This window comes from Amphibalanus amphitrite, unplaced genomic scaffold, assembly GCF_019059575.1.
Source record: "Amphibalanus amphitrite isolate SeventyFive unplaced genomic scaffold, NRLGWU_Aamphi_draft 001283F_arrow, whole genome shotgun sequence".
NCBI lineage: Eukaryota > Metazoa > Arthropoda > Thecostraca > Balanomorpha > Balanidae > Amphibalanus > Amphibalanus amphitrite.
This window is the reverse complement of record NW_024882776.1, coordinates 169149-189635: the sequence shown is the minus strand read 5'-3', so window position 1 is coordinate 189635 and position 20487 is coordinate 169149. Positions and strand designations below refer to the sequence as shown.

Sequence of the window (20487 nt, the reverse complement as noted above, 5' to 3'; positions counted from 1 at the left end):
GGGCCCACAACGTTAATGCAGACTGAGAAGGGGTGGTGTCCTGTAGTAGAATACCCCACACATGTCCTACCTCCGGCGGTGCCCAGCACTGCAGTGCAGACTGGGAAGGGGTGGTGTCCTGTAGTAGAATATACCCACAATGTCCTACCTCCGGCGGTGCCCAGCACTGCAGTGCAGACTGGGCAGGGGTGGTCTCCTGTAGTAGAATATACCACACCATGTCCTTACCTCCGGAGGGGCCCAGCACTGCAGCGCAGACTGGGAAGGGGTCGTATCCACCGTCCTCACAGGCAGGTCGGTCGAGCTCGGCAGGCACAGCTGCTGCGAGGAGGGCTCCAGGCCCGTCTCTCGAGCGATATAGTCCTGCGGAGGGAAGGGGGAGGGAGGGTCAGGGCTCCAGGCCCGTCTCTCGGGCGATGTAGTCCTGCGGAGGAGATGAGGGAGTCAGAGCTGCTGAGGAGATATAATTTTACGCCAGTATTCAGGCTACGTGCCGGTATTTAATCTGGATAATAAATAGCTATAAAATCATGCCAAATAGATAGACATGCTCGGGTACAGCCGTCTCGGTCTCGGTCTCTCTCTCTCTCTCTCTCTCTCTCTCTCTCTCTCTCTCTCTCTCTCTCTCTCTCTCTCTCTCTCTCTCTCTCTCTCCTCTCTCTCTCTCTCTCTCTCTCCCTCTCTCTCTCTCTCTCTGACTGACCTGCAGTTGTCCCATGGTGGTACTCTCCGATATCTCGGCGTGTAGCAGCTGACAGGAGTGTTCACAAACACCGCTACCACCCTCCTCTGTAGCAGCTCCTGGAGCTGACGGAAAACTATCACAGGTCCTGGGGCCGCCTCCGGCCCGGCCTGGGGAGCGGAAACAGAGACGTCAGTGCTCTGACTGACAGGAGTCAGAGAGGATCAGAACAGTAACCCGGCCTGGGGACGGGAAACAGAGGCGTCACAGATCTGACTGGCACGCGGCAGAGGGATCAGAACATAGCATACAATATGTAATGGTATTCTAGGAGTTGTATTGTCATTTTCTGTGAGAAAAACAAAATGTCTACCTCTTCTAAATTATGTAAAAAAGTGAGCTTAATTTAAGAACGTTTCATCCTTCGTTGTATACAGTTTGCTAACCGGCACTGCCATAACGCGTTTCAGAACACAGCGGTAACAGAATAAGACTATTAAAAACTAGTCAGGCTATGCAATATGCATGAACTGTGAGTTCCACTCTCATTAGTGTCCCACTGTGTTCCACTCTGTGTTCCACTCTGTTCCACTGTCTGTTTCACTGTGTTCCACTGTCTGTTTCACTGTGTTCCAATCTGAGTGTTTCACTGTGTTCCACTCTGTGTGTCCCACTGTGTTCCACTTTGTGTGTTTCACTGTGTTCCACTCTGTGTGTCCCACTGTGTTCCACTCTGTGTTCCACTGTGTTCCACTCTGTGTGTCTCACTGTGTTCCACTGTGTGTGCTCCATGACTGTGCGTGTTTCGGACTGACCTGCGCCGCCCCCTGTGCCGGTGTCGACATCGCCATCCCAGCCAGTCCCTCCTCCAGCCCCCGCTGTCCTCCCGCTCCGTGAGCTGACTGTGGGGAGCCGGCGGCGGCGGGAGGCAGCGGCCGGCCGCGCCGCCGCGGCTCCCAGTCCAGCAGTCGGCGCAGCCACCCCTCCAGGTGGTGGCGCAGCGGACTGAGGAGGAGGGGGGGGGGGAGTCAGTCCGGGGGCTGCGGGGCGGGGGGAGTCAGTCAGGGCCTGCGGGGCGGGGGAGTCAGTCCGGGGGCTGCGGGGCGGGGGAGTCAGTGGGGGGTTGTGGAGGGGGAGTCAGACTGACTCCCCTTCCGAAGGGGCGTCAGTGGCTGTGGAGGGGGGAGGGGGCAGTTAGGTGGGCTTTGGAGGGGGCAGTTAGGGGCTGAGACTGCAAAATAGACAAAAACAGCATACATTAAAATAACTTATAGCCGTACAATGTCATGTGCACCGACCGTGAATATTTTACCCTCAGTCGTATTGGTATAGTCTTCCTTGAAGGTATCGCTACTCGAAAGGTAGGTATCGGTAACTGTCCGTGGTTTGAGAGCTCCTGGCTTTTGAGGGTTGACCTCAATTAAAACCATGGCTTAATTTTCCAACCTGAGAGCTCCTGGCTTTTGAGGGTTGAACTCAATTAAGGCCAGGAAGTTTTCCAACCATCAAAAGCCAAAGGCTCTCAAACCAGGAAGCGATAGCGGTACCTCGAGTAGCGGCACTTTCAAGGAAGACTAGACTACACATATAATTCTGTGTACTACCTACCCCACATCTTCCGGTTCGTACTAGTCTGTGTGCATCCCATCAGCAGGTACTTTGGCCAGCACCCCATCAAATCCCTGCTTATTCACGTTCCGTGACCTCTCGTTGCCTCCAAGCAACCTTCCGTGATCTCTAAGTACCCTCCCGCGACCTCTAAGCAGCCTTCCGTGCCCTTTCATGACCACTCGCGACCTCTTGTGAGCTTCTGTGACCTCCCATGACCTTCTGTGATCTTTCGTGACCTTTTGTGATCTTTTGTGACCTCTATATGACCACTAGCGACATTTTGTGAGCTTCTGTGACCTCCCATGACCTTCTGTGACCTCTTAATAACCTCCTGTGACCTCTATATGACCTCCTGTGACCAGGGCTGCGGAGTCGATGGATTTACGGCGACTCCGACTCCGACTCCGGCTTTCAAAAACCAACTCCGACTCCGACTCCGACTCCGGGCAGAAATGTCGACTCCGATCGACTCCAGCTCCCGACTCCGACTCCGCACACATGGCAGGGCTGCGGAGTCGACAGACTTTCGGTGACTCCGAATCCGACTCCGGCTGGGGTTTCCAATATCGACTCCGACTCCGACTCCGACTCCGGTCACAACTGTCGACTCCGACCGACTCCGACTCCGACTCCGACTCCGCAGCCCTGCCTGTGACCTCTATATGACCTCCTGTGACCTCTATAGGACCTCCTGTGACCTCTATATGACCTCCTGTGACCTCTATATGACCTCCTGTGACCTCTATATGACCTCCTGTGACCTCTATATGACCTCCTGTGACCTCTATCTGACCCCCTGTGACCTCTATACGACCTCCTGTGACCTCTATATGACCCCCTGTGACCTCTATACGACCTCCTGTGACCTCTCGTGACCTCTACTCACGGCGAGATGTGGTTACAGACGGATATCTCCGAGCGGAACTGGATAAAGCCGTCCTCCATCCGCTCGGCAGCTATATGAGACGGGTCCTTCCGAGACACGTGCTGCATCCTGGCGGCAGAGAATGGAAACACAGACAGTTACTGGGTCCTCCCGGGACACGTGCTGCATCCTGGCGGCGGAGAATGGAAACACTGTCACTAGGGGTCCTTCCGAGACACGTGCTGCATCCTGGCGGCGGAGAATGGAAACACTGTCACTAGGTCCTTCCGAGACACGTGCTGCTCAGCCTGGCGCGGAGAAAGGAAACACTGTCACTAGGTCCGCATCCTGGCGGCGGAGAATGGAAACACTGTCACTAGGTCCTTCCGAGACGCGTGCTGCATCCTGTCGGTCAAAAATAGAAACACTGAAAACACAAGCACAACTTATGCCATATGACGCGAACAACTGCCACTGCAGTGCTGCAGTGCATTATGAAGTGATGCATGCATATTACCCTATCGTGCAGGCATAGTGCAGCTTAGTTGAATTCAGGGCAAAAGGCCGCGCAAACTCGGCAAGCTCGTAGGCGCCTACAGACTTTGGCAGTGAAAACCTACAATGACAACGGAAAATGAATTACACCATGGCTAATATGCACTAACAACAATTACCTACGTTCTAACTGACCATACAATTAACCTTATGTTCTAATCCTCAACACGGGCCAATTGATGTTCCAACGCCCCACGGTGCTAGAGTTTCTCTGTAACTCACCACATGGCTGGAGGCATGTTAGGCAGGAAGGGCCGCACTCCAGTGACCACCTCGTAAGCCACCAGGCCCAGGCTCCAATAGTCAGCGGTGCAGGTGTACCTGAGATAGAGGGACACAGGGTGATAGAGGTCACATTCAGACCACTCGGCCGTACAGGTGTACCTGATATAGAGGGAGACAGGGTGATAGAGGTCACATTCAGACCACTCGGCCGTACAGGTGTACCTGATATAGAGGGAGACAGGGTGATAGAGGTCACATTCAGACCACTCGGCCGTACAGGTGTACCTGATATAGAGGGAGACAGGGTGATAGAGGTCACATTCAGACCACTCGGCCGTACAGGTGTACCTGATATAGGCCGGGAGGGTGACAGGGGTCACATTCAGACCACTCGGCCGTACAGGTGTACCTGATATACAGGGTGTCCCATAAGTTCGTTCTCACCTTATATTTGCATGTAAAACAGAGTGCATTGCGTTTTGATATGTTTATAACCCCTCAATGTGCTCCCCATTTCATAGGCAAACACATGGATACATGCTGCGACATGCCAACCGGCATGCTTGGCAGCATAGCAGGCTTGAAGTTAGCCCAGACTGACTTGGCATGCGCCGTGAGCTCCTCAATGCTGGAACACCGCTTCGCTTCGACGAGCCTCGATTTCAATATTCCCAACACATTTTTATGAAATTTGGATCCGATGAGTTGGCTGGGATGTGATCTTACCACACACGCCTATCACAGTCTCCTGGCACTGCTTCTAAGCTTTGCTTGACCTGTGCACTGATGCACTGTCTTGCTTGAAGATGGGCCTACGACCTCCCGGATGCCATTTTCTCCTAAAAAATGTGGTCATACTTGCGGTTCGAGTTATGCTAGAAAGCTGAAACTCCTACTAGATCTTCTTGGAGAAGCATTCTGCGTCCCAAGACTGTTTCTGGAGTATCAATCGCAACGTGATCAGTGTCTGGACGCATATTACCCCACATTACCGTGACCCTGGCCTTTCGCATCGGAATAAAGCGGGATGACATAAAAGCCTTTTCCGTCGCCCATATGGGACCGTTTTGGGGTTTGGACCGGTGTTTTATCTCGAGCACGGACTAGGTAGTCCAGATGACCACATTGATGTCATCGGCCCTCCAGTTTTTTTAGCCTCAGGCATAACGAAACACATGTTTGGCCATTTTAAGACGTTTTTGACTGTTTTGAGCCCTCCGGTAAGTAGAGCTTAAGTCACCTTGAGTTAGGTACCCCGAAATGATACTCTTAGACAGCTGGTAATGCATCCTGAAAAGCCTGTTTACCAACTTTCTAACGCTAAGACCTTTTTGACGGCCATTTTGGCGCCACACAGTTTTGGCCACATGGCTCACTCGTGAAAGCTGACAAAAAAGAGCATAAACTTGCAGCGATTGACTCCCGACAAATCATCGGCGTCACTTGTTGACTGTGCCTCCAGTTAGCGACAGACATTGACTACATACTGGATGGCCTCAATCACCCTCAACCGTCGTGAATGGCCCAGTGCGGACTAAATACCGAGACGTTCCCGTATCGGAGACCTCTATGTTGCGGCGTAAGCCGTCTCCACAGGAAGTGAACTCTCTGGCAAAAAATATTTTGTCTAGACGAATTAGTTACCGTGGAGCACATTCACAGTTGCCATGGCAACCCCAAAAGCTCAGTTACAAAATAAATTAAGCGTGGCTTTAAATAAGAGAGCCTCTAAAAGAAAAATTTAGGTGAGAAGGAACTTATGGGACACCCTGTAGAGGGAGACAGGGTGATAGAGGTCACATTCAGACCACTCGGCCGTACAGGTGTACCTGATATAGAGGGACACAGGGTGATAGAGGTCACATTCAGACCACTCGGCCGTACAGGTGTACCTGATATAGAGGGACACAGGGTGATAGAGGTCACATTCAGACCACTCGGCCGTACAGGTGTACCTGATATAGAGGGAGACAGGGTGATAGAGGTCACATTCAGACCACTCGGCCGTACAGGTGTACCTGATATAGAGGGAGACAGGGTGATAGAGGTCACATTCAGACCACTCGGCCGTACAGGTGTACCTGATATAGAGGGAGACAGGGTGATAGAGGTCACATTCAGACCACTCGGCCGTACAGGTGTACCTGATATAGAGGGAGACAGGGTGATAGAGGTCACATTCAGACCACTCGGCCGTACAGGTGTACCTGATATAGAGGGACACAGGGTGATAGAGGTCACATTCAGACCACTCGGCCGTACAGGTGTACCTGATATAGAGGGACACAGGGTGATAGAGGTCACATTCAGACCACTCGGCCGTACAGGTGTACCTGATATAGAGGGAGACAGGGTGATAGAGGTCACATTCAGACCACTCGGCCGTGCAGGTGTACCTGAGATGGGGCAGGGCGGTGGTTAGACACATACTCTAGTAGTCGGCCCGGTACGGGTGTACCTGAGATGGAGCGGGACGGGGGGTTAGGATTAGACCGAGATTAGACTCAGACTCCGTCGGCAGTACAGGTGTACCTGATATGGGGCGGGACGGTGGTTAGACACATACCTACTCCAATAGTCGGCCCGGTACGGGTGTACCTGAGATGGAGCAGGGCGGTGGTTAGACACATACTCTAGTAGTCGGCCCGGTACGGGTGTACCTGAGATAGGCCGGGGAGGGAGGATAGAGTCAGACCGAGATTAGACTCACACTCCATTTAGTCGGCAGTGCAGGTGTACCTGAGGCGGAGCAGGACGGTGGTTAGACACATACTCTAGTAGTCGGCCCGGTACGGGTGTACCTGAGATAGGCCGGGGTGGAGGGTTAGGATTAGACCGAGATTAGACTCATAGTCCATTTAGTTGGCCGTGCAGATGTACCTGAGATAGGCCGGGAGGGTGAAAGGGGTCACATTCAGACCACACTGAGTGTACTGAGTACAGGGCACAGGGTGTACCTGGGATAGAGTGGGACGGATGTTAGAATCAGACCGAGATTAGACTCACAAGTCACACTCCATTTAGTTGGCAGTGCAGGTGTACCTACGGGTAGGGAAGAGATCACCATGGCATACTGAATGGATTATTAGAGTGGCCTGAAGAAATATTTCGTTAAAACATCACAGCTGCTTTATAACAATCACGTTGTATGAATTCGCAATTAACGTTTTAATTATCGTACTAGACTCGGCTAGAACGAGACTCTCTCCATCTAAGTATACCCATCTATGATCCCAGGTCTCGGGTTCTTCCAACAGGGAGTACTCAGCTCCCTGCCCAACTCGCTATCGCTGCTGCTGATGAATCCCACCCACAAGTCTACGATAAAAAGATCCACTCCAATTTACTCCCGTACTTGTCGGGAAAAAGGGTTCAAGCGTCAGATACTGTCAGTGTCCCTGCCACATTCTATCTTTCCTTGCCCTAATCTAACGAGCCCCTACCTTTTCCTGCCCTCTTGCTACTACAGTATAAAATTGCCCAATCCCAAATGATCCCTCCCGTGACTCCCGAGCGTGTCGGCGAGGAAGAGTTCCGGCACCGGTACTGTAACGGTACTGTAACGTAACCCTATCCTCTCCTCCCCCTCCCATCCATTTTTATCACCTCCCTTCCCTTACTTGTTGGTGAGGAACAGCTCCGGTGCCAGGTACTGCAGTGTTCCCCCTATCTTCCCTTTCATTTCCTTACTTGTTAGTCAGGAACAGCTCCGGCGCCAGGTACTGCAGCGTCCCCACGAACGACGTACAGACGCTCGACTGGTCCAGCTCCTTCGCGTACCCCAGGTCGATCAGCTTGTACAGCGGCTGCGGCATCGTGGGAGCCATGTTCAGACACTGGTTAGTCACCTTGTACAGGGGCTGCGACAACGGGGGGGGGGGGGGCGTGTTCAGACATTGGTCAATGGGTGGCCCGACAGAAGAATATATGGAGACATAACAGATACATCAAATATATATCAAACGACGGTTTAGACAAAATAATCGTTGAAAGTTTAGATATTTAGTATCGATAAAATTCCAGCAAAACCACCACCAATTCGCAAATAGCATTGTTTAATTGACGACATGTCCCACCATGCTAACGGACAACTGGATCCTTATGAACGTATAACGTTCGATACACGTTAACACATCAGCTGCGGCATAATTAACAACATAATTAGTTCTGCAGTCTAGCGTCATTTGGCGCAGCATCACCCTTCCATTGAAGATCTGAAGTTCGAAGTTGGTCCACTGACGTCATATGACGCGCCTCACCTTGTCATGCACTGTCTGCAATACGACGTCCTTGGATCTACTGACGTCATATGACGCGCCTCACCTTTCCATGCACAGTCTGTAATACGACGTCCTTGGATCCACTGACGTCATATGACGCGCCTCACCTTGCCGCGCACCGTATGCAGTACGACGTTCTTGGATCCACTGACGTCAAATGACGCGCCTCACCTTGCCGTGCACCGTCTGCAGGGCGACGTCCTCCGGTCCACTGACGTCATATGACGCGCCTCACCTTGCCGTGCACAGTCTGCAGTTCGACGTTCTCCGGTCCACTGACGTCATATGACGCGCCTCACCTTGCCATGCACAGTCTGCAATACAACGTCCTCCGGTCCACTGACGTCATATGACGCACCTCACCTTGCCATGCACAGTCTGCAATACAACGTCCACCGGTCCACTGACGTCATATGACGCGCCTCACCTTGCCGTGCACTGTCTGCAGTGCGACGTCCTCCGTTCCACTGACGTCATATGACGCACCTCACCTTGCCATGCACAGTCTGCAATACAACGTCCTCCGGTCCACTGACGTCATATGACGCGCCTCACCTTGCCGTGCACTGTCTGCAGTGCGACGTCCTCCGTTCCACTGACGTCATATGACGCGCCTCACCTTGCCGTGCACAATTTGCAGTTCGACGTCCTCCGGTCCACTGACGTCATATGACGCGCCTCACCTTGCCGTACACCGTCTGCAGGACGACGTTCTTGGATCCACTGACGTCATATGACGCGCCTCACCTTGCCGTGCACTGTCTGCAGGACGACGTTCTCGGGTTTCAGATCCCGGTGGATGATCCGCAGACCGTGGAGGTAGCACAGTGCGTCCGTGATATCACTGAGAAACTGGCGGACCTCCAGCTCCGGCAGGCCGCAGCAGTTCTCCGGACGCAGCAGCACCTGGAGCGTGTCAAATGACGTCAGTGGGGGGTCAGGCCACAGCAGCACCTAGAGTGTGTCAAATTACGTCATTGGGGGAGTCTGGCCACAGCTGCCAGTACCTACACACGCGTCAAATGACGTCAGTGGGGGGTCAGGCCGCAGCAGTTCTCCGGCCGCAGCAGCACCTGAACAGGCGTCAAATTACGTCACTGGGGGAGTCTGGCCGCAGCTGCAGTACCTACACACGCGCCAAATGACGTCAGTGGGGGAGCCTGGCCGCAGCTGCAGTACCTACACACGCGCCAAATGACGTCAGTGGGGGAGCCTGGCCGCAGCTGCAGTACCTACAAACGCGTCACATGGTGGGGGAGTCTGGCCGCAGCTGCAGTACCTACAAACGCGTCAAATGACGTCAGTGGGAGCATTGGTTAAAAAGGCGCAGCAGCAATTAATTCAACTTGGGAAGCAAGTTGTTATCGATGTAGATATCTGGTTAAATGTAACAGCAGCCCTTATCATGATTATGCTGCTGTTATCCTAAAATGATGCTGTCATATTTAGCCCTAGAACGCCTAGGGGGGGGGGTTGTATCAACCCCCCCCCCCCTGAGGTTTTTTCGAAGTGCACGCTAAACGGCTTGTCGTAGCGGGCTGAAATTTTCAATACCCTCTGGGGCAACCTTTGCGCATCTTTTGCCGAAAAAAAATTGATCGGGTCATGTCAGGTCACGGAGTTATGACGTCATAAGAGGTACAGCCTCCGGCCGGATTTTCACAAACTGAGTGCCAACGCCCGAGGTTTCCTGCCGGTGGTACGGACATCGGTTGATGGATCGTGATGAAACTTCCCATGCATGTTGGGGCAAGTATTGGCTATCATATGGTATAAGAAATTTGACCGGGTCAGGTCAGGTCACGGAGCTATGACGTCACAAGAGGAACAGCGTCCGGTACTATTTTTGAAAAGCGCCCGAACCACTATTTTGCTAATTCTTGTCACCTCAATGGGAATATGCAGCAATATTAGCTTCTATAGGGAGCAAATGGACCTCCCAAATCCAAAAATACAATCAGATTTCAAAAATTTAAATTTTGATTTTTCGAATTTCTGCCGCCGACTGTGACCTTGCCGACTTCCGGCGCTCCCAACGCGCCATTTTTAGAGCTAGGGAAACGAAATACATACCAAACGATAGAGAATTGATCAAGGAACACGATAGTGAAGGTTTCAAGTCGATATCTCCCACCGTTTTGCCGCAATCGCCGCCGAAATTTGAAAAAGTCTATTTTTCCGAAAATTTGACCTTTGACCGGTCAAAAGTAGGTCAAATGTTGACCTAAGACCAAAAAATATACCACCAATCGCGAGATCTCGTTGAGAGCAATCCGTTGGTTTTTTCCGCTAAGCTCTACGACCTTCCGTTTCGAAACGCCAGGGGGGGGTCGTAACAACCCCCCCCCCCCCTGGTCGTTCGTGTTATGAGAAATGGCCTGGTCGTGCGAGGGTTAAGAAAAAATATGCATCAAGTACCTACCCTAGTAAAATTATATCAAACAAGAACGAGGGCACATGCTGAAGTCAAATGACCCATTGTGGTAGCCAAAAAGCGACGACAGGTATACGGTTGTAGTAGCAGCTGCTGCTCCAATAACGTCACTGGTCAAACATTAGAGTGAAGACGGCCGGGTAAGCAGCTCATAAATGAGCAGCGCCTTAATAAATTCCGTCGAAACGGGACTACTGCCGGTCAGCTATGCAGTGGCACGAAAACCGGCAACAATAATGTGAAGTGCGTTTGATTTACAGCTGCGCTACCACGTAAGTCTTCGTGAGTCATAGGACATTGCGGGTCATCAAAACATAACGTTCGTTTGTTAGACGATAAATATGTAACGACGAATTAATTCCCGCACAGGTTCCCAACATAGGACATATATTAGCAGAAGTGCTACTATGCATCCACGTTATAGTGGTAAGTTTTTATCACGCAGGCATCGGGAAATCGCAAAGTCACTGGGTTGAAAGTTTGAAACCATCCCATTCACACAGGGCACTTGGTAGCACTCATGTCTTCACTCCCCCCCCCCCCATGTGAGTCACAGAGGGGTGTCAGACGGGGGGAGGGGGACCCGGGTGAATCACGACCCCGGTTCATTGTCTTCGGGGGTAGCAAAGAGCACTCCCCTTCAGCTCCGTTACGGCACACGTGCAGCCAGTACCTACGGCTAGCCCTCACACAGTGCGTTGGCCTGACCGTCTCGCTGAACATTTCATACACCTAAAGATACCAGCAAGGGATGACGTCAAACAGCCTCAGCCCCACTCCAGTCCCCACGCTCGTCTCTGAATGCTGAGTGGCTACTCCGCTCCTCACACAGTGCTGTGCTGACACACAGAGGCAAATAAAACATCACACAACCTCCACCCCCCCCCCCCCCCCCCAGTCCACCCGGGCGCGTCTCTGAGTCTGGCACTAGCTCTCTAGTAAAACCACAATTCAGGGCAGGTGATAAGGACCTCTCTGCTACCAAATATGGAGAATGGAGCTATCCAAAACGACTGTCTAGTTCTGTGCACACATAACTTCGCTTTGCTGATGATATTCTAATTTTCAAATATCAATTAGGTATCTCACTTTAAAAACATACCATTGACAACTCCAAGCTGAATAACTATGCTGACCTAACTCTTTGGCTACGTCAGCTCCGCTGGAGCCCGTCCCCGAAAGATTCACGGCTGTCATTCATTCTATCCCTGACGTACCCGTCTGAGGTCTCCTCCCTCGCAGTACTCTATACAGAGCCGTACATACAGAGACTATCCCTGACGTACCCGTCTGAGGTCTCCTCCCTCGCAGTACTCCATACAGAGCCGCGGCAGCGCGGCCGGGTCCAGCTGAAAGTCGCCAGGTAGTGGCATGCAGCTGACGATGCCTCTGAAACACAGCCGGCAGTGTTATAGAACAGCATTCTGGGGCAACATACAACCGGAATTATCTCTAAAATACTTCTCCAAGGGACGGTGTTAGTCACACAGCTCATAGCACCAGTAAAACACAGAATACAAGAATCTGCCAAAGACAAGCCCTCCCGAGACATGCAGACTATCGTGCTCTGGGAAAACGGTGGGTGCCCCTGCATACCCTCGCTTAACGTGCAATGAATAATAGATCATGGCATGGACAGCATTCGCCCATAGTGCACGTAGCGGCACCTGATCGCAAAGTTCAAACAGAATATCGCCGCGTAACTCAAACTAATCCGAATTCGCATTTCAATATATTTCAGGGTAGCTGTTAACTATTTCGAGGCTTTTCTATTCAAGTTCCATACTATTAATTAATGTATAATTGAAGGAAATGAAATCATCTGACATAAAATATGATCGTATGACCTTCTATTGTGTCCCTCCACCACCATTACCTTTCCCTTTTCATCCCTTCCTCCCGCTCACAGACAGACAGTCAGGGAGCTTTAGAGGCCCCTGCATAGCCCTGATTACCTACCTGTGGTTCACAGGTCCTGCAGAGAGCCCGAATAGCCCCCCCCCCCCCACACACACACATACACACCTGTGGTTCTCACAGAGCCCCGAGTACCCACCTGTGGTTCTCACAGAGCCCCGAGTACCCACCTGAGGCTCACACGGAGCCCCGAGTACCCACCTGTGGTTCTCACAGAGCCCCGAGTACCCACCTGTGGTTCACACAGAGCCCCGATTGCCTACCTGTGGTTCAGTTTGAGCATGATCTCCACCTCCTTTTTCCATCTGTCGCGGACTTTGGGCTGAATCAGGGCCTCCGTGCCGGAGCCAGGCTCCCCCCATCTGCACTGCTTGATGGCTGGATAGAGGGGGTGGGAGGGTCAGGGGGAGAGAGAGAGAGAGAGAGAGAGAGAGAGAGAGAGAGAGAGAGAGAGAGAGAGAGAGAGAGAGAGAGAGAGAGAGAGAGAGAGAGAGAGAGAGAGAGAGAGAGAGAGAGGAGCGTGCACTCGGGAGTCCTGGACGGAGGGGAGAAGGAGGAGCACACACTCAAGGCTGGACAGAGAATGAGAGTAGACAGACTTAAAATACCGTGGTCATTGTTCACAAGTATGACTTGTGTGTCATCCTGTCACTATTATTTTCTTCTTCTTTAACTAGAAGCAGGCTCACGATACTTACATGAACGAAGTTCACAATGATTGGTATTTATGGACACTCCAGATCCAGATGTATCTTGCCTACCTATCTACAAGTGTACATTAAGGAGTGAGCCGCACGGACTCCAAATTGTGAGCCGTACGGACTCCAAATTGTGAGCCGTACGGACTCCAAATTGCGAGCCGTATAAACTGACCGATTTTCTGGTCGGTTGTGACGTTCCTCCAGAGTACCACCATGCCGAAGCCGCCGGAGCCAATGTCCTTGACGCGCTCCCACAGTCCCACCATCTCCGGCATCCTGCCGGCTGGGTCAGGTCAGGTCAGGTCAGGTCACAGGGATCAGGTCAGGTCACAGAGGTCAGCTCAGGTCAGTAGGTACTCCCACAGTCCCACCATCTCCGGCATCCTGCCGGCTGGGCCCCAGAGGCCAGGTCAGGTCATGTCAGGTCAGTAGGTACTCCCATAGTCCCACCATCTCCGGCATCCTGCCGGCTGGGCCACAGAGCTCAGGTCAGGCCGGGTCACAGAGGTCAGGTCAGGTCACAGAGCTCAGGTCAGTAGGTACTCCCATAGACCCGTTCAGGGCTGCGGAGTCGGAGTCGGTCGGAGACTCGGAGTTCTGACCGGAGTCGGAGTCAGAGTCGATTTTGGTCGCCGGAGCCGGGGTGGGAGGCACCATGGCATATACTGAGTTAAAGTTTTTTGAAGTTTGACCCTCATTGTAAACATCCTTTGAACACAGCACGATTATTGCTTGCTGAATTAGGTACCTGTCACTACCTTCTGATAAAACTGGTTGGCGCACATTGTATTACATATATGATTCATATTTTCAAAACAAGTTTTAAACACCGATGATGTACCGTTATATAAAACGCCGTTCGATGCATTAATTAGTTCAGTTATAATTCCTGGCAAGTTGTGTATACCCGTGAAGTTGTAAACATTGGCAAATACGAGCTGAGAGTCTGGGGGATGGGAGCCAGGTAGTAATAATTTTGATAAAAGTTGATCGTCTGTCAAATCAATGTGCGCCAACCAGTTGTCTCAGTGCTTTAGGTAGCGATTCTCGCGCTGTGGTCAAAGAGACGTTTACAATGAGTGTCAAATTAAAAAAAAAACGAACTAAGTACACTACATACACGGCAGCAGTATGAGACGTTTTGGCACCCACCAAGCGCGACAGCCTTGACTGGGCGCTTCGCGGCTTCATGTCACGCACCCCAGGTGACACCGCACTGGTGCGCACGCTGGGGCTATCCCGATTTCTCGGGCCCGGCAGGTCAGAGGGCTGCTCCGGGACATGAGGCGAGGCCGTGCCCTCGGGACATGTCACCGGACCGAAGAATCTGTTTAAAGGCGGATCAGGCCTGGGTGGTGTTTCACGGGACGCTGCTACCACGCTGCTATCAAATTGCGCGAGCTGACGTCACACTTGTGGTAGTGTTGGAGCAATGGGCCTGTTGATGTTTCCATGGAAACCCAATTTGACACGTGTAAAAGCAGCGTGCTGCTATCACCAGTGAAACAGGGCCCTGTATACCCACGACCTGGGACGCTGGCTGGCACAGCGTTAACCAGCCCACGCACTACTGGGGGAGGGGGGATGTTGAGCCCGTGATTTTCGCGAATGTTTCAAAACTTGGCGCCGCCGCTTTGAGCACACCTTATCATACATCTGTTCAGCATACATGTTAACATTTCAGACCAAGGTCAATGAAGGTCAGGTCAATGGACGTCAAGTGACCTCACCTCATAACAACACATTCCAGAGCGAGCCAAGAAAGACGCCTTCATCTTTGGTACGTCAGACGAGCGCCTGAGACAAGAAGCTCTGGCCAGGCCAGAGACCCCGACTTGCAGACGCTCATCAAGTCGGCCTTGGGATATGACCAGGCTAGGAAATCCAGCGGCGCAATTCAGTCAGAAGTGGGAGTCTGTGGCATGGGTAGCAACCAGAGGGCGCTACAGCATCAACCAGCCAACGACGACACCAGTGGTCAGGGAGGCTGAGGTGCTGGCCCACGTGTCAGGTGTAAGAACTGCCCGCCGCACTACGGACCGCACCCGCTGGGCCGCTGTCCGGCTAGGGGTAAGACGTGCACTCTCTGTGGTGCGAAGAATCACTTTGTAGGAGCTGCAGCGCAGCCATTAAGTGATGTGGAGCTTGAGGTTCAACACTACAGGCGTGGATAGTGGACAATTTTTTTGCAGTCACGTGAATAAATATGCCTTTTGCTGCCGTGTTTTCAGATTCCACGGGATGTATTGTGTCACTATAAATGGATTTTAGGAAAGTTTCACAGCTCACCTCAACCTGCAGTCTGCACTTTCACAATCTGTAAAATCAAATATCACAGCTCAATGTTGACAGTGTAGGTAGCAGCAGACACAGACGCAGACCATTACGTGTGGACTGAATTCCCAGTAAACTATAGGCTCATTCAAATTCAGAAGTTCTTGAACTAATTTACAAACATTGAATGCACACAATTGCAAGTGCAATGAAACGCTGATGCAAAAGTACACGGAACAAAATTGTTATCGAATTCATGTTCAGTTTAAATGTGGTCAGATAAGTTCTACGAAATTACTTTATTTTTGATTCGCGAACAGCTGCGCTTTCAGTTTGGATTCGCTATTTTTCTAAATAAAATGCATTCGATAGTACAAATGAATAGGGTTGCACAAAAGAGACATAAACGGCGCATTAGTTTCAAAGTATTTCACTGGTGCGGCCACTAAATTATGTAAGAATGGAAACAATAAGTGTTATTACGGTTTTTACTAATGATCAATGAGCCGATTGCTGATTTATGTCAGAAGGCCATGTAACTTGTATTGAGCTCAATTTCCCCAACTGAGTTGATATAGAGTTAAATTTGTGAGAGTCAAAGACTTGTTGAGTGAGAGTGTGAGGCTAGTTGGCGAGGTATGCATGGAATTAGGTATAGGTATAGGTATAGGTATAGGTTTAGTGGACTAGGATTAGACAATGGTCTATTTGGTGTCCACATCGGTCATAGGTCATTGGCCGTGATTTAAAGACAAATTACTCAGGAATGGTTGCGGCCCAGTGTCGGTCTAGCCTGTTCTTGAAGCTGTCAACAGTTTCGGCTTCGATCACACCTTGCGGCAGAGAGTTCCAGTGCTGCACACTGCGTCTTGAGAAGGCCATTGCTCTCGGTTTGTGTCTGGCTCTCTGTACTTTCAGTTTCTTGTTATGTCCTCTTGTTCTTTCCTCTGTGTTCTCTTCAAAGAACTTGTCGAACTCTAGTCCAGTCATCCCTCTCATGATTTTGAACACCAGTATCAGATCGCCTCTTTGCAGCCTCCTTTTCATGTCATAAATCTTCAGCCGCTTAAGTCGCTCCTCGTAGGGTACATTCTTCAGCCCTCGTACCAGTTTGGTTGCTCTGCGCTGGATCTTGTCGAGTTCCTTGAAGTCTTGGGCCATGTAGGGACCAACTGCTTGCATGCAATATTCTAGGTGAGGCCGCACATACGTTGTGTATAACATCTTGAAGCTGCTACTGTCAAAGTTGACAAAAGCTTTTTTTATCCTTCTAAGTGCCGCTGCTGCTTTGTTGGCCGCCTGATGACAATGCAATGTAGGTTTCAAGTTGCTCTCCACTAACACTCCCAAGTCCTTCTCCTGCTCTGTTTTCTTCAATTGGTGTACAATTCCATCCTGAGTTAAGGTGTAGTTTGCCCTCTGGTTCTTTCTACCACAATGCATCACTTTGCATTTGTCTACATTGAACTGGAGCAACCACTCCTCGGACCATTTGGACAGTACTTCTAGGTCTTCCTGTAATGCCTTTGTGTCCTGATCTCCATTGATGGTCCGATAGACCTTTGTATCGTCAGCAAAGAGTTTGATACCACTCTTTACTAGTTCCGGCAGCTCGTTCACATATAGTAGGAATAGCGTTGGTCCTATCACAGAACCTTGAGGCACCCCACTCTTGACTTGACCCCACTCGGATAGCCCTTCACCAACACATACCTGTTGTCTGCGGTCTCGTAGGAAATCTCCTATCCAGTCAGAGATCTTGCCAGCTATACCATAGCTCTTGAGCTTCTTGATTAGTCTTTCATGGGGGACCGTGTCAAACGCCTTTTTGAAGTCGAGGAATATTATATCCAGATCCAAGTCATTGTCCAGTGCCTCTGTCCATTCCTCAAGGGTCTCCAGCAAGTTTGACTGGCATGATTTCCGGGTGGTGAAGCCATGTTGATGTTCGCTGAGCAAGTTGTTGATTTCCATATGATGCATCAGTTGTGCTCGAATGATCCTCTCAAGTAGCTTACAAACTTGGCTGGTCAGACTTACTGGTCGGTAATTACACGCCTTGCTTCTGGATCCCTTCTTGAAAATTGGAGTGATTTTGGCAGTTTTCCATTCTTCCGGCAGCCTACCCTCGTCTAGGGTTTTCCTGAAGAGAGCACATAATGGCGATGCCAGTGATCCTGCACAGTTTTTTAGTACAATTGGTTTTATGTCATCAGGTCCAGCAGCCTTCTGGGGGTTAAGGTCACTCAGTTCCTTGTAGACCAAGTCTGGAGTGATTGTCACATCGTTCATAAAGTTCCTCTCATCCTCCACCCTTGGTGTTGGGTCCGGGATTATCGTCTTGTCTTCATCTACAAAGACACTTTGAAAAAAATCTTGGAGAATTTGAGCCATTTCATTATCATTTTGTGCCAGAGACCCATCATGCTTTTCAAGAGGACCCACTGTGACCTTCGCTTTGTGCTGAGCTCGAATGTATCTGTGGAGGTTCTTGGGTTCCTGTTTTGATTTTGCAATGATGCTTTTTTCATAGTCTCTCCTGACTTTCCTCAGCATCTTTGAGGTGCGGTTTCTTTGAGTCTTGTACTCTTCCAAAGCCTCCGCAGTTTTCACCTCGGTGTAGTGCTTCCAGCATGCATGCTTCCTCTTAACCTCCTTCTTTAACTTTGGTGACCACCAAGGTGCTTTTTCTAGTTTCGTGCTTCTTTTGCCTCTTAATGGGACATGCTTGGCAACTTCTGTTTGAATCTGAGTTTTGAACAGCCTCCAAGCTTCTTCAACCCCTAGGGTCTCAATCTCAGCCCAGTTCACATTGTTTAGATCATGATTCATTTGCTGGTAGTTTCCTTTACTGAAGTTCCTCTGGATGCCCAGCGTTGACTTTTTCCTGTGAGTACCATTTGCTGTGTCTGTGTAGAAATACTTCCATGTTAAAACCACATGGTCACTTTTCCCCAGTGGACTCTCACTGACTAGCTCGTCTACTGCCATATCATTGTCACTGAAGACGAGGTCAAGCTGTGATGGTACACAGCCTTCCCGAAATCTTGTGGGAAAGTCTACATGCTGGTGTAAAAATATGTCTTGTGTGACATCAAAGAACCTGGTTGCGTGGCCGTCCAATGGCCCTCGGGAGGTCCCGCCTTTCCAATTTATATGGCCATAGTTAAAGTCTCCCATGATAAGCACACAATTTGCATTCATTTGATCAATTTTCTTGAAGAGTTCCAATAACAAGTCATTGTTCTCGGGTGAACTTGAAGGGCTCCTGTAGCATATCCCTATAAGTATTTTGTCTGATAGGCTTGGTCTTACCATACCCCAAACTGATTCACCGAACATGGAACCATTTAGTTCAAAACATTCTGTCAGCCTTAGGTTGTCTCGAACGAAAAGCATGACCCCTCCACCTTCCTGACCCTCAGCTCTGTCCTTCCTTAATGCAGGGTGATAACCTTGCAACATGAAGTCATCTTTGGTCCATGTCTCAGTTATGCCTATAACATCTGGCGTACTGATTTGAATTCTACTGAGTAATTCTTCACGTTTGTTACTCAAACTGTTTGCGTTGGTGTACATACAACTTAAATGACTTTTTCCAATCACGTAGTCCCTTTTATGAGGCCCTGTGGTTGACTTGCCTGTTTTGTTGTTCTCCTGGAGAATCTCTCCCTTGTCTGGGGACCACCTTTCCCCGAAATATCATGTGGGTTTCCTTTCCCTTTTCAGCCAATTCCTGCCTGAGTTTCCTCCGAGCTTCTCGTTCTTCTGGTGGCAAATCTCTGGTAAGGTATATATTTGGAAAACCTCTGTCCTTGAGGCTCCATCTGTTCTTCATGAGCTGTTCAACATCTCTCTGGTCTCTGAGTTTGACCAACATCAGTCGAGGTTTTTGATCTGCCGTGGTTTTGTTGTCGTCTTCTTTCCTTCTTCCCAGTCTGATCACATTTTCCACCTCAATGATCATCCCCTCTCCTAGGAGTGCCGCAACTACATTATGGAAGCTGTCTTGGTCGTACTGCTTTCTCGACTCAGGATTGCTTGATTTGCTCTCAGGTATATTATGGAGTAGTATGTTTCTCTCTCTTACTGTTTTTTCGTCATGTGCCTTCATGTAGTTTCTCAGTTCCTGGGCACTGCTCTTAATTTCCTCCGTATACTTTGGCATCGCTTTGACAGAGTCTATCTGCCCTTTAAGCTCTCGAGATAAGTTTTCTAGTTCGACGTGATGAGTCTTCATTTGTTCTTTCATTTTTTGTTCTAAGAGATCTAGTCTTTGGTCTAACTTTGTTTCCGCTCCTATATCAACGTTCCTATCATTGATTGCCTGAAGGATGTTTTTCTCCATCTCCTCAATTTTGTTGCTGTTGATGGTTTCTGCCTTCCCCAAATCTTTGACCTTGGGGCGACATTTGCAGCACAAAAAGCAGAGGTCATACTCATCTAGTGCCCAAAAAGCGTCATCTGAGATATTTTGGCATTTTGGGTGAAACCACATTTCGCAGCCATCACACATGATAGAGTCATCTGAGTCATCTAGCGTTTTACCACATGGATTTCTTCCCCCATTGCAAGTGTATGTTTGTTTCGCCTCGATTTTTGGAGATCCTCTTTTCTTACCTTTCTTTGGTCCATCCGCCAATTCCCCACTCGCTGATCCAACACCGGATTTTACCTCTTTTTGCTTTTTATCACCGTTTCCACCATTTTCGTCTTTTTGAGACAAACTCGCCGCATCTTTTGAAGCGTCCTCGTTGCTCTTAGAGGTGACTCTTGTTCTTCCCATTTCGATTTTTGTCTGGCCTTTTGTGTTCAGTTTTCTTTCCAGCACCTTCTTTACATTGGCATTTTACCGTTCCACTTTTTTATGCGCGATAATTCGATCAAAGACACTATGAGGCCTTTCTCCGCACTATTTCTTCCAACTGTGACCTTGGCCTTGA

General features: G+C 50.1%; 1 protein-coding gene across 1 annotated transcript; it reads right to left on the bottom strand.

Annotated features, from left to right (window-relative positions):
• Window positions 1-227: 227 nt before the first annotated feature.
• Window positions 228-20351, bottom strand: LOC122371839 (inhibitor of nuclear factor kappa-B kinase subunit beta-like). The gene is made up of 12 exons (XM_043348571.1): window positions 20165-20351; window positions 15566-15587; window positions 13443-13553; window positions 12833-12947; window positions 11939-12041; window positions 8966-9124; window positions 7629-7744; window positions 3936-4034; window positions 3180-3287; window positions 1498-1687; window positions 704-852; window positions 228-363 (listed from the first exon to the last, which is right to left on the bottom strand). Exons 1-12 carry the CDS (start codon window positions 20177-20179, stop codon window positions 285-287), a joined length of 1266 nt encoding a protein of 421 aa, XP_043204506.1. The 5' UTR covers window positions 20180-20351; the 3' UTR covers window positions 228-284.
• Between the last annotated feature and the right edge of the window lie 136 nt (window positions 20352-20487).